At 36.6% G+C, this 14,339-nt stretch overlaps 1 protein-coding gene across 4 annotated transcripts in view; it reads right to left on the bottom strand.

Moving 5' to 3' along the window:
- Positions 1-7,616: 7,616 nt before the first annotated feature.
- The window catches only part of Taf1 (TATA-box binding protein associated factor 1), a 726,438-nt gene continuing 719,715 nt past the window's right edge, over positions 7,617-14,339 (bottom strand). For all 4 annotated transcript variants that reach the window (XM_081728611.1, XM_081728610.1, XM_081728612.1 and 1 more), the window contains one exon: positions 7,617-7,918. In XM_081728611.1, coding sequence (XP_081584737.1) covers positions 7,719-7,918 — 200 coding nt within the window. In that variant the 3' untranslated portion in view covers positions 7,617-7,718. The remainder of the gene's footprint in view (positions 7,919-14,339) is intronic.

Here is a 14,339-nt window from a genome sequence, read left to right as displayed (position 1 = left end):
CCATATGGCGGAAAGTTTATGGGCCTTTCTCGCCTATCGACTAGATGTGTACCGTGTGACGAATGAATCTCACATCGAACACTTGTAGCAAAGACTGTTTGAGGTGCTCTTTTACTTGATGCATTGCTTATAATTGTACGTAAAATGTAGTAAGTACTACGAAGACTTAAAACCCCGATATTTCTTTTGAAACACCCTGCACTTCTCACTAACAGTGTTAGAAGTAAGATGTAAAAAGAAGAGAAAATTTTCCTTATAAAGTTATTGTTTGCAACGATATTATTATTAGTTGAGACTATAACTACAACAACACGGGTAAGAACTCAAAAAAAAATGTAATCAAATGTACACCAGGTGGCCAAAGTGGCACAAATGGATGTGTGACTTTTTGAATCCGCTCCTGTGTGGACCTAATTAAGATATCGGGATATTATTCTTGCCAAATATGGTTTGACCATAGTTTATCATATTAATTTCTGTTTCTTATGGTGTCAAATTTCCTTCTCAAATTTCACCCGTCAAAAATTCGAGAATTTTCTAATTTCGAATTTCCTTTACTTCTTTTTTCCTTGTAGCTTCTTTCGTTGTAGAAAGACCTCCTTAAGACTTGCCAGATAGATACCTCGGATGGATACCTAACTGTTGACATCAATTGGACGGGCCTGCGCGCAGTGTTGCCAATTAAGGAAATTAAAACTTCCCTAAATTTGCGCAAAACATTCGAGATTTTTGTTTATAAATCCGTACCTATACGTCCGAGTGCAAGTCAACTTACGCCAATCGAACATTTGTCCTTACTTAACAAAAGAAAGTACAGATCGTAACAATGGGGTAATTAGGGGGCGCACGAAAAATTCGTATTTAGGTTCTAACCCTTGATTTTTCTAGTTTTTCCCTTTTATATTTACCGTAATATATATTTTTGGTAATTAGAAGCTTTGTTCTTTAAATATCGCCATAATACTTGTAGGATATATTAGTGGTGTACAAAATTAAATTTACGATAGTTTGCGTCTGTCTGGTAGCAGTGTTGCTAGATACAGAAAATTTTAATTCCAGATTTTAGGGGGAAATTTTGCAAAAATTATCTGTTTTGTCTCTATTATTTCCCTCTTGTTGGCTACATCGAAACAAACGTACCAGTATCTGGAAGTCTCGTCTTTGCCCTACACAACGGACTATGGAAATTTTAGTAGGATAATTAGGAGAAGTACAGTTGAGGTTTACACTAGACCTTGTTCTCTAATTGGAAAGATAACTGATTTTTTTTTCAGGTAAAATGAGATATTTTTTATTGACATGCTTACTTTATTATATATCGTCACAATACTTGTAGGATATATTAGAGGGATACCAAAGCTTATTTTAAGATAGTTTATGTGTGTCTGATAGCAATGTTGCCAGCTACAGAATATTTTAATTCCAGACTTTGGGGGCAAATTTTGAAAAAAAATCCCTTTTTTATTTCTATTATTTCCCTCTTGTTGGCTACACTCGAACAAACGTACCAGTGTCTAAAAGCTTCGTCCTTAGCCTACACAGCGCACCATAAAAAGTTTCACTAGAATAATTAGAAGAAGTACAGTTGAGGTTTATAATAAACCATTTTCTGGAAATGGTAAGAAAATGGTGAATTTCTGAGGTAGAATGAGATATTTTTTAAAATTTCATGCTTACTTTGTTAGATATCACCATGATACTTGTAGGATATATTCTTGGAGTACTAAGGTTTATTTTCAGATAGTTTTTGTCTGTCTGATAGCAGTGTTTCCAGCCAAAACAATTAACTTCCGATTTTAGGTGAGAAATTCCCCTTTCTCCTTTATTATTACCCTCTTGCTAACTACATTGAAACAAATATACCACTACCTGAAAGCTTCCTCTTTGGCCTACAGAACGCACCATAAAAAGTTTCAATAGGATAATTAGAGAAGCTGTAGCCCCGGCATATCTGTTGATTTTTGCTTCTGAGGCGTAAAAAGTGTCAACATTTCATGTGTATGATGACAGAGGATTTTTTCTTGCCCTCTTTGAATTGAAGCCAGCGACTTCAGGATTTCACTGGACCTTGTTAACACACCAAAGATTTTTTTTAGGTGACTTGAAGCCATATAGCAGCAGTGGTGCTAGATACAAAAAATTTGAAATTCGGTTAGGGATTTTTTTTGTAAATTTTCACCCCTACATTTCCCTCAATAATTTCCCACCCGTAGGCAACACTGCAATGCAACTTACAACAAAAGTAGACACATCTATTTTCTAAAAAAACAAGGCCTTAACCATATCAATCGAATGAATGTTTTTTGAGCAATAAGTCACTAAACGCCAAAAATGACCTGGGTCCGAAAGGAATAATCACACAATTTTGCTAGTATAGGTACAAAGAAACAAACGATTTGTAGGTTACGAGGGCTCCGACTCAAAGTCTGTTGATTATTTCAATAATCTGCAACATAAATCAATAAATAATAGTTGTCAGAAAAAAAAACAGACATTTTGAAAAAAATGAAAAAGAACGATGTTTTTTATTTAAAAAAACTTCACAGAAAAAAAAACAGTTTTTTTACAACACTATATATAAAAGCACTAACTTTAATGTTTATAGCATTAACGAGCACTAACGCTGCTCGAACTAGCAATTTCATTTATGGGGTGATTTTCATATGCTGGTCTGTTGGCATGAAGTTAGCAGGCCAATGGCGGCTGTTAAAAATTGAGACGTTATTTTAGTAGCATTAATGAAGCACTAAGAATGTGTGAAATCGAAATTGTGGCCTGCCAAGTTCATGAACAATATATATATGGCCTATAGAACCCGGAGGTTCAATGCCGCGTTCACAAAAGCTCTCCAATGACTTCTATCCTTAGCTAACTGCATCCAGTTTCTACTTTGTATTCCAATCTCTGCGAGATCCATCTTAATATTGTCCTCCCATCTGCCCCTAGGTCTTCCTAATGGTCGTTTTCCGATTGGTCTTCCACTCAAGACTTTGAAAGCGTTTCTACTTTCTTCCATCCTAGCTACATGACCCGCCCACCTGAACCTCCTAGACTTGACGACCCTAACAATGTTGAATAAACCGTATAAATTATGTAGTTTCCGCCATTCCCGTTCCTCTTGGGTCCGAATATTCGTCTCAGGATCTTGTTCTCAAAAACTTCCAGTCTATGTTCTTCCCTCAGAGTAAGCGACCATGTTTCGCAACCACACAGAACAACAGGCATGATTATCGTCTTGTATATTTTAAGCTTCAGATTCCTCGACAGAATTCGCGACGACCAGATATTTTGAACCGAATAGTAACATGAATTCCCTGCTTTTAGTCGACATTTAATTTCTTCGTGAATGATTTTCCTCTGTTAATACTGATCCTAGATACTTGAAACTATCCACTTTATCAAAAGTATTATTTAATATTTTAACGCATCCATAACTTGCTGTATTGCAGTCCCGACGCACTTCCATGTATTTAGTTTTCTCTGCATTTACTTCTAAACCCATGTCCCTGCAAGCGTTTAATAAGATCTCTGCATTTCTTTCTATTGTTCTCCCATCATCCCCTATTAAATTTACATCACCAGCATATGCCATAACCTGGTGAATACCGTTCAACTCTAGGCCCTGGTTGCTATCTTTGATTTTCCTTGTAGCGTATTCCAGAACGAAGTTAAATAATAATGGCGACAACACATCTCCTTGTTTCAGGCCATTTTCGACGTGAAAGCTCGTGGACAAAAATTTTCCTACCCAGACTTTACTTTGGGATTCATTTAAACATATCTTAATTAATCTAATGAGCTTTCTCGGTATTCCAAGTTCTGTAAGAACGCTGTATAATGTTTCTCTCCTAACCGAGTCGTACGCCTTTCTAAAATCAATAAATAGTTGATGTACCGGGGTATTGTATTCCCACTTTTTTTCGAGTATTTGGCGAATGGTAAATATTTGGTCGATAGTTGATCGATTTCGTCTAAATCCGCACTGATAATCTCCAATAATTTCATCTGCGTATGGGGTTAATCTTGCTAATAGAATATTTGAAAGGATTTTATAGAATGTCGAAGAGAAATACCTCGATAATTATTACAGTCAGTTTTGTCGCCTTTCTTGTGAATTGGAACAATGATTGGTTCTTTCCACTCTTGTGGCAGTTCTTCCTTGTTCCAGATAAGGAGAATGGGTTTGTGTATCTTGTTCCACAATTTTTCGCCTCCAGCTAAAATTAACTCAGCCGGAATTTCATCTACACCCGGAGATTTGTGTTTCTTTAAATTCTTTATAGCGGTTTCTACTTCTATTCGGTTGGGTTCTGGAATATACGGTTCTGCGGTGTGTATATCCTTTTCTCCACGCACATTAATTTTTGGTTGCGTGTTAAGCAAATCGTCACAGAAATCTTTCCATCTATTTAAGATGCTATCCGTATCAGTGAGAACTGTACCGTCAGGTTTCTTTAATATATAAGTACGGTTGATAGCCTTTCTTACATTCGCTGATCCCCTTATACATGTCCCGGATGTTTTTATTTTTACTATTATCTTCAAGTTCCTTAATTTTAAATTTCAAAAAATCGCGTTTCTTTGTTCTAAAAGTTTTGGAAGTTTCCCGCCTGATATCTGCGAAATTTTGTGTACTTATTTCATTCGGATTTTGTAGCCAGCGTAATTTTGCCTGTTTTCTCTTCTCAGTTAGTTTAATGCATTCCTAGTCATATATATATATATATATATATATATATATATATATATATATATATATATATATATATATATATATATATATATATATATATATATATGTGTGTGTGTGTGTGTGTGTGTGTGTGTATGTGTATGTGTAGAAAAGCCAGAAAATGTGTCATTTTTCAGACTTAAATGGCGTTGGACCATCCTTCACCCTCAGTATAGTTCTGATACAAGATGGAATGGAGTCATAGAGGTCGTGAGTAGTAGTAAGGGGAATATTAGACCATTCTATGTCCAGTGCATCACTCAGTGCCTTGGGAAATGATGAAAGCTGAAATCTGGGCCGAATTCAGCCTGTAGTCTGTCTCCAAAACAGACTACAGATATCTAATTATGTTTAGGTTGGATATTGGTCTGGAATATGGCGTTATTAAGGATGTAAACTCATGTCGAAAATTATTGTCGCATGTCTATAAATATGTTGTTGTAAGAATATAATTTGATAACGAATTCGCCCGGAATTTCTTATAATGTTAGTATGTGTATAATCGGCAAATTCATGTATGTGGCAAATTTCATGTCAAAAGAACAGTAAATAAGAACAATAAAACGAAAATAAGACTTTCTTGTCCATTTATCAACATTTTGTTTTACTCATTGTAATTTTCGTATTTATAATTCTTTTCCTATGAAATTTACCACAAATAAACATTTCCCGATTCTACACAGAGTATCAGTATTAAAAGTACCCTGCAAAATCATTATGAAATTATGCGACAATCATTTTGGACATGAGTGTACATCGTCCTCTAAAATAGTTTTATACTCACGGACAGTGACGTGACCGGTAAGCGTCAGCAAAAACACACTTATAACCATAGTGCGCCCCACAGCATCACAGATCTGCCACCATGTTTCACGGGTGGGAGGAGGCACTGTGAATCATCACGCTTGCACCAGATAAGCGAGCGCGTATAATTTGTCCTTGTTTGGAAATCAGAGAGATAGCTCATTTTATACCAGCACCGACTGCTCACATCCCTCCAGACTGGCACTGTATTGTTCTCCACGTAGTTTGCACTAACACACCATTGCCAAGAGCTCGGCGCTGCGGTCGCGGCCTGATCGTTAAGACTAGACATCTTATGTATTTCCAATTCCGGATGACTCCATTAACTTAATTTGTGTATAGATGTAAAAGATCAATCATCATCAATCCATTGCTGGATGAAGGTCACTCCAACTCTTCTCCGCAACACCTATCCAGAGCAGTTCTTTTCTGGCTTACTCCATAGTGCTTTTTCATTTCATCACACCACTTTTTATGGAGTAGTTTTCCAGGTTATTTCCTGTCTCTTAGCACCCAGTCAAAAATTGCTTTTGTTCATCGACTATCTTGCATCTTGTAGATGTATGTCCTACTCACTGCCACTTTAGTATCTTTATTTTCATTATAATATCCGTCATTCCTGTCATACTTACGATTCATGTGATTCTTTTCCTATCTTCGCGGATGATTCCTAACATACATCTCGCCGTACTACGTTGTGTAGTTTGCAGATGGTAAATGTCCACGTGTCTGATCAACATGTCAAAACAGGCAGAATAAAACTTTACGCTTCAGCACATTAGCATTTGAATTTTCAATATGAAGCTACTCCTTGCGAATGCAGTCCTACCTAACTTAAGGTCTACTACGAGGGTCGTTTCGAAATTAATGCATCCTTTTTGTGTGTGTGTGTGTTGCCTTTGTATGTTCATACCAGATGTCGGTGTAGTGCTAATGCTTAACCTTCCTCTTTTATTTGCAGCTAGTCCCGTTATTCTGCGGTAGTTGGCGCCAGTATAGGAGTGTTCCAAAATGGAGCCTGATGTGGACGTGCGTATAAAACAACGATGTGTGATTGAATTCCTCACTGCTGAAGGAATTGCGCCGATTGAAATCCATCAACGCTTGGATGGACGTCGTGTCATCTCACGAACCGGAATCCAAAAGACAGCCGAATCTAAAATTCCGATTTTTACAAACGCGGCATGCAGTCTCTGGTTCATCGTTGGCAAAAGTGCATAACGAATGGTGGGAACTACGTGGAAAAATGTAGCAGTCTGTAGCTGAAATATTGCTCTGTCTAGCTGTGCTGTTGTTATTTATATATCTCCATTAGTTTCCATGAAAAGAAAATAGGAGGCATGACTTTCGGAACGACCCTCGTATTATTATGTAATGTTGCCATCCACGAATATCTCCTGTTCCAGATAGACATCACTGTTCTCTCCTTCTAATTCCGTATTTTCAACTTGAATCATTGACTTCCTTGAAAAGATGTTAAAAATAATATTATTCTTTTCCATATTTATTTTCAACCTGATTTCCTTGTTCTTCAAATTAACTTCTTGTGTTATATCTTGCAGATCTGTGTTGTTGTTTGCAAAAAGAACGTGTTATGAATGAAAGGAAGATGGGTGAGATGTTCTGCACTCACATTTTCTCCCTAATTCTTACAGCTGATAGAAATATATACTTAAGTACGTTTGTAGAAAGCTTGGGAGAAATACCGACACCCCGTTGTACCCCTCTCTCTATTCTTACTGTCTTTGTACAGCCAAGCAGTTAGATGCTTGAATTGACTTGTTTATGGATATTATCTATAACTTTCATATAAGCGTTTTCAACACTACTTGATTTGGGAGTGTTAATAACCACCAAAGTATTCACCGAATTGAAAGATTTCTCATGGCCAAAGAACGGAAGACATAAGAGTAATTCATACTCGTACTATCGTATTTTATATATAATCATTGTATTAACAAACCCAAGTGCTAGAGAGTAAACGATGATGTCTCATCAGCTTAACAACAAAATTTACATCATGAATTAAAAAGACAAAAGAATCATAAGTTCACAGGAAAAAATTAGAATAAAGTCAAGGTACATTTTCCTAAGGCTACACGTTTATTTGTTATATAAAAAAATGAACATAGTCATATATTTACATTCGAGATACCAAACTATACATAAAAAGGACACAAATTCAAAACCATAATCCTTCCCCTTCATCTTCATCCTCTTCTTCAGGTTCTCTCTTTAATATACTTCCCTCTTCATCTGAGTCACTCACCTCTAAATCATCTTGAATTACTTTCTGATTTTGATTCTGTCCTCTATTATGTGGAATTCCTTGCAACAGGAAATCAGATGGGTCATAATTTGGATCGACATCCATGCCTTCTTCTGAAATAAATAAAATTATTATTCAATCAAGATATGAAAATATTGTTCCTTTATCTGATTTAATTTAGTGTTTAAATTTAATTATGGTAAACAATTGATTAGTTTGAAGCTAAAAAACATCGAAAATATTATCATATACACATATTAATGAATATATCAATAAAATATGTGAATAGAATCTTTACATTTAAGATGGATTTAATTTTAGCTGTATTACATACTTAGATATTCAAGTTTCTGCTCATTAAGGATACAACCCATAAGCAGTAGCGTCTCCTGACGTGGAGGTTAGGGCGTGGCAAGAAAGGAAAAATATATTAAGCCTCACAACCATAGGCGATACTAGAGGGGGAACCCCCTCTTCCCAGGAGCAAAGATGGGCCCACCCACATTGTTTTACTGATCAAAAATATTGTGGTAAATTTACCTCAATTTACGCATAACTATTTTAGTGGCATTCGCATTCAGCATACGAGTATTTAATAGTGACTATACTTTGTCTACCTATCGATTTCCTGAATACAGTCTGTACCTGGAAGTTCTCGCAATTTTCGAAAGTAAGGAACCATGATCGTCACTGCATAATGTCCTATTTACGCAAACCTATAAATAGCAATTTACTTCTAACAATTTAGTCTGGAAATTATAAAGAGCAATCAAGGAGGATGTTATTACGTAAGGAATACATTTAATTATAATAATTATAGTATAAGTAAATATACCCTCAAAATATGAAACTAAATATCAAAAATAAGCAATTATTTACTTACAATTACGTGAATTTCAGCTCAAGTAGTCTTTCTTCAAGTAGTCTAGTGTAGTAGTCTAGCCTTCTTAGTAGTAGCTCTGGATTACTGCTTTAGAAACAGTAATAGGGGCCCTAAACCGTAAGTCTTGAGGATGACCCACTAACGACAAAGTAAATGAAAATTAGGGAAATAAAAAGGCAGAATGGAAAACCGTTCTGTAGCGTAACGTCCAGGCTTTTTTTTTTTTTGTATCAACTGACACTTCCAACACAACTTGGATCGAGAAAAAAATGATCTATCTTTTCACCGTACTCCTTACACGTATTTTAGGAAGAACTCGATTGCACTATTAACTTTTGAATTGAATGATATGTTTAGCAATAAAAAAGTGCGTAGATCATACCCTCTCTCCCCCCAAAAAAATGTTTTCCGTATTTCTATAAAATATCTGTACATCCACAAATAAATCTACAGACTTGGCAACGCTTGAGAGAAGCAGAAAACTCAAGACGTTGACTTCCTAATCAACGCCTTGCATCACACAAGCACGAGGTGAGGAACACGAAGCGGATGCACAATAGGAGTTTTCTAAAGCAGTGAAACTTCAGCCAAAGCGTTGCCAACGACTTACTCGCAGAGTTGCCTCCTCAAAACATGACGGAGACCTCACAGCACTTTTCTGTTCTTTTGCACTTTAACAGTTGATTCTGTCTTGTTGAAAATAAAAAATCCCAAGTTCTGACGATCCGTTTAATTAAATTAAAATACTCTTTTCTTCATTTTTCGTTGGGCGTTGACACACGACTTGCACACCCAGAGAAGACGCTACTGCTCATAAGCTGTATAAACTTAAGGCTGACAGACTTTTTGTCTTGTTTTCACTTGTAGAATTATTTGCCTTACTTTGTTCCCATAGTTCAGAGATGGTGATTCCTCACATCAAAATAAGACAAGAAGTTCATATGGATATGTTGGGAAAATTGCAGTTTCAGAGACAGGGCTGGTTAAAATCGGAAAAAAAAGAAGAAGCTAAATTTCAACGTGCTATTTCGAATTCGAAAAACCGTGGGGTGGTGGTCCTTATCAGTATAAAGGAAGTCATACATACGCAATCAGAAAATGCATATTTTATCAATAAGCAATAGGTGTTCAAGGTAATCCATACAGGGTATAATTCCTAGATATACTCTCAACAGAATTCTAAGACATGATCTGATTTCAAGATAGCTCCAAAGTAGGCAAAATGTAAGCCTGGACAACAGTAGACACGGAATGCTTCAGGGGAAGTTAGAAGTATTCGGGACCACCAGCTCCATGGTTCCTTGTGTTCGGAAAAAAATATTTCACATTGTTTTCACGTATGAGAATGAAACAAAACATTGCAGCACGTGATATTCCGAACACGAAGGACCGTGGTGCTGGCGGTCCCTAACACTTCCGACATTGTACTGAAGCTTTATGCCTACTTTGGACCCATGCTAAGTATTTATTATTATTAAGCTATATGTTAATTATAAGAATGCTCCAAGAATGGACTGGTGCTACAAAAAATGCATGTAATCTTTGCAAAAAGTCGCAACAAGTAATGGACTCAAAGAATTCCTCTGCACCAACGAGGTTTAGGAATGTGTCATGTACAAAAATAGCCAATTGATTTCTTTCATCAATTTTCGTACTTAAACCTGTATACTTTCCACTCATATTGCTGACACTGTCATAGGGCTGTGAACGACAATCTTCAACGTTAATGTTATTTCTTTCTTCAAAAAATTTTAGGATTAGCTTGGTTAGATTTTTACCTGTATGCCTATGTATACATAGAAAGCATAAAAATCTCTCGTGACTTCTTTCCGCCCAAGCAATATCTTATAATGACTAGCTGATCTTCACTTATCATGTCGGGTGTTGAGTTCATAACTAGTGCATAATATTGTATTTTGCTTTTTTAAACAAAATCACCTATTATTTTCTCCAGTATTTTGCAACCCATAAGGCGATGAATTCTTCACAAATGGTCCTTGAAGGTACGAATGGTTGTCACTACCTTTAGAACCACTTTCTCAATGTGTTGTTTCAAATATTGGTCAACCTTCGCAACCAATCTAACAAATTCCAAACAATTTCCGTTATTTGAGGTTCCGAAAGTTTCGTTGTCCCCACGAAAAGCAAGTCCTCTTATTGCAAGGAACTTGACAATCTCTACAACGCGTCTCAACACTTCCCTCCAGTAACTTCCATCAGTTTTTATAACACTTTCTAGTTCATTATCAATATGTCCTATAATTTTTGATCGCAGTAGCGATGTCACTGAGTTTCTGATGGACTGAGCTCTTGTCATGAGATTTTGTTCCCTTTTTCTTCCAATCAGAAAAGCCATTGGTTAGAAATGAGGTACACTTGTAGTCGGAATTAGTTCCGTCACTGAATAGTTTACAAAAATACAAAACACATCCTGTAGATTCGGAATACAGTGACGATTTCTTGTCTTTTCTTTTCTTTCTTTCTTTCTTTTTTTTTAATCTCCGTTTCTCAGCTTCTTAAAAAATTCTTTTGAACATAAATTTCTTATGAGATTTATAGATGCGTTTACACTTACTTAAATCGTTAACGTTGATTTTAAAGTAATCTAGGCCCTTCGATAAACATAGTTCTACTAACTCAGAATGAATATGTCCACATTTCACTGGGTCTTTTTTCTACTATTTCTGATTTCATTAATGTAAGGATCCCCGCATCACAACATGCGCACGTGTTTACGAACGACACATGCTAACGTGAACAAACAAGCAGACGATACAAAGAACAGAAGATACGACGGGAACCGAAAGAAGACGAGCCACTCAAAGGGAGTCCATGAAAGAGGAACCACAGAGGAAGGAGGCATCAGTTGACCACTGATCGCCAACCCACTACAGCTCTGGAGGTCGCTTTGGACTAGAGGGCTCAACCTATCCTAACATCTCTGAAGGCTGCTCTGAAGCGAAGGGAATTCCTCAACGCAACCATATCTCACGAGACTGCTATGAGCTTACGTTTCCTAGGACCATAACTTGGAGTCACTATAAGATACCCCGGTGGCTGCTTTGAGCGAAGGGGTTCCCGTACGAAACCATATATATCCTTCAAATCTTGGTCATAAACGAGATTGTTATAAGAACTTTGTAAACACAAAGATATTTTGTATTTTAACAATAAACAGGTGAACGGCTAGATTCTTGGTCCATTATTGACTCTACCTACACAAAACATTTCATGGTGCTGGGCGGGGAAATTTTGTACGGGACACACTTTTCATTAACTTACGGGACACTCTTTTCATTAACTTTCTAACAGGCACAAAATCAATTAGGTCAGTATCAATTTTTTTCTAAGTTCCATTTACTCTTCGACTTCCTTTTCTTCTTCACCTTATTTGAGTGCGATTTTATTCCGAAAACGAGATCTGGTAAACAGACATAGATCAGGGGAAAATAATACAAATTTTAACATGACAGAGGGTGCATCTAGTATGTCTTTTATTATGCCTCATCTTACTAAATATTCCGGCCACATACATGAAGACCCAGATAGATTTTTCATGTGTACGATCATATGACAACTATGCAATCGTGGTCGTCAGAGAAGAAAAAGGAAATTTTACCGATATATTTACAGGATACAGCATTAGATCTAGTATTGCAACTTAAGAATCAGAACCAATTCGGAACTTATGAAAATTTTAAAAGCTAAATTAATTGCATTAAGTAGACTGAAGGTGCCGTCATACAAAGCAGAAAAGGATTTATTTCAAGTTCAGCAGGGACCAGAGGAACCCATAGATTCATACTTCTTGCGTAAACTTCGTGCAATTACACAGTTAATTCCGGACGCGTCCGAGACTTATCTTTAGGATTTCAACGGAAGTTTCTCAATAAAAGATTTGAGACCATTGATGCTTTACAAACAAAGTTGAATGCCTTAGAAGCCCCAATGATCTTTTACGAAAGCGAGATATGCAGAATTATTCCAGACATTACATACGTTATACGGCCAAAGCCCTATACATAATCCGCAGAATCCTACATATATATTAGCAAACAAACCAAAGATGGCGTATCCCGTTCAACAACCTTGTTAATTATAATTTTCCTGTACAGATGCAACCTGCAATGCATCCGATGCACAGTTATATTTGTTCCTCAGCAACAACTTAACAACTATAAGTCTGACATATCTTTTAAATCCTCTCAACCATTAGCACCTAACCCACAAAAACATCTTAAAGTTAGTTAAGAACCAACGGTCGTTCTCCACCAGGGGCAACATCCTCCTCAACCTGACTTATCCACTTTGGCCAATGAAACGGCGGAGTTATCATTAGTAACAGCATAGTCAAGTTATAGAAGCCAGCCAAAGAATAGGGGACCCGGATTTAAGAAGAGAAACAACCAATATAATAACAATAAAGGAAAAAAACAGGACCCTCCCAGAACACCTACGAGGACCAGATACTAGTCTGTTCCGTATGTCGGAAGCAGAGATGGAGTGGGTCAAGTTTTTTGAGTGGGTCGTGGGTCAACAGCATGTGACCCACTGTGACCCACCACCCACCATGACCCACTGCGACCCACCACCCACCGTGACCCACTGCGACCCACCGACTCAGTATGATCTACCGACCCACTCTGCTCACTGCATTGTAGACAGTATCTTCCGAAGACTGGTAAATTTGTCTCCGTTTTACTTTCAAGACCTTCATTTCCCTTCCTTTTCCACTTGTTTCTGTCTACTTACCTGAGGTGAGTATATCTAACCAAGTGAGAAAAGAACTTCAGGCACTTTTGGATATTGATATTTTTAATAGTAATAATAGCAATAGGACTTAACTACAACTTGGCTTTCGAGACCCGTGAGTTTTTAGTTATCTACTGGAAAAAATACATTTTTGAATCACTGTAATATATAAATTATTATATAAAAAATTGAATGTAACTATGTGTGCCTGATCATCACGGTCAAATTGCAAAGTCAAATGAAATTACTTTTAGTATATAATTAGGCCTTAATCCAAATTGGGATGTTATATTGCTTTTATTATAATGCATAATATCCTAAGGAGGTAGTGAGGATCCGAATTTTTGCGGGAGAAAAAATGAGTATCTCGCAAGCCGTTAAACTTACGGACCTGTAAACAGAATGTGTTCTAGCATATTTTTGAAATTCTCCTTTATGGAGGAGGGCACTTTGTATATATGGAAAATTGGTAGTGAGTTGGTTTGTAAAAATGATCGAAAACTATCGATGTTATTTAAGAAAAAAAATCAGATTCAAAAAATACAGTGCTTGGCTTCATATATCCATTGCTTTCTGCTATAATAATTGCTGAAGCGTATGTTTATTATATGGAGCGCTTACAGCACAGGGCAATCAACCCATAAAGTTGTGAGAAAAATAGGCATAAAATTTGTACTGTAAGCTTAATTACACGGAAATTTGAAGTCTGGATTGTACGCATAATTGTATGGAAAATTTTACACTTTTTTCCCCTTTACGTTGGTCTACTTACTTTGATATGAAACTTTGAAATTTCATCCTTTTTTCCACTGAAAAGTATTGATAATTCAACAAGGAAATAATTATACTATGATAATTTAATTGAAATTCATCGTAATTGGGCACATGGCAAACAGCAG

This window comes from Thermobia domestica, chromosome 10 (genome assembly GCF_964235325.1).
Source record: "Thermobia domestica chromosome 10, izTheDome1.hap1.1, whole genome shotgun sequence".
Taxonomy (NCBI): domain Eukaryota; kingdom Metazoa; phylum Arthropoda; class Insecta; order Zygentoma; family Lepismatidae; genus Thermobia; species Thermobia domestica.
This window is presented reverse-complemented; position numbering and strand designations above follow the sequence as displayed.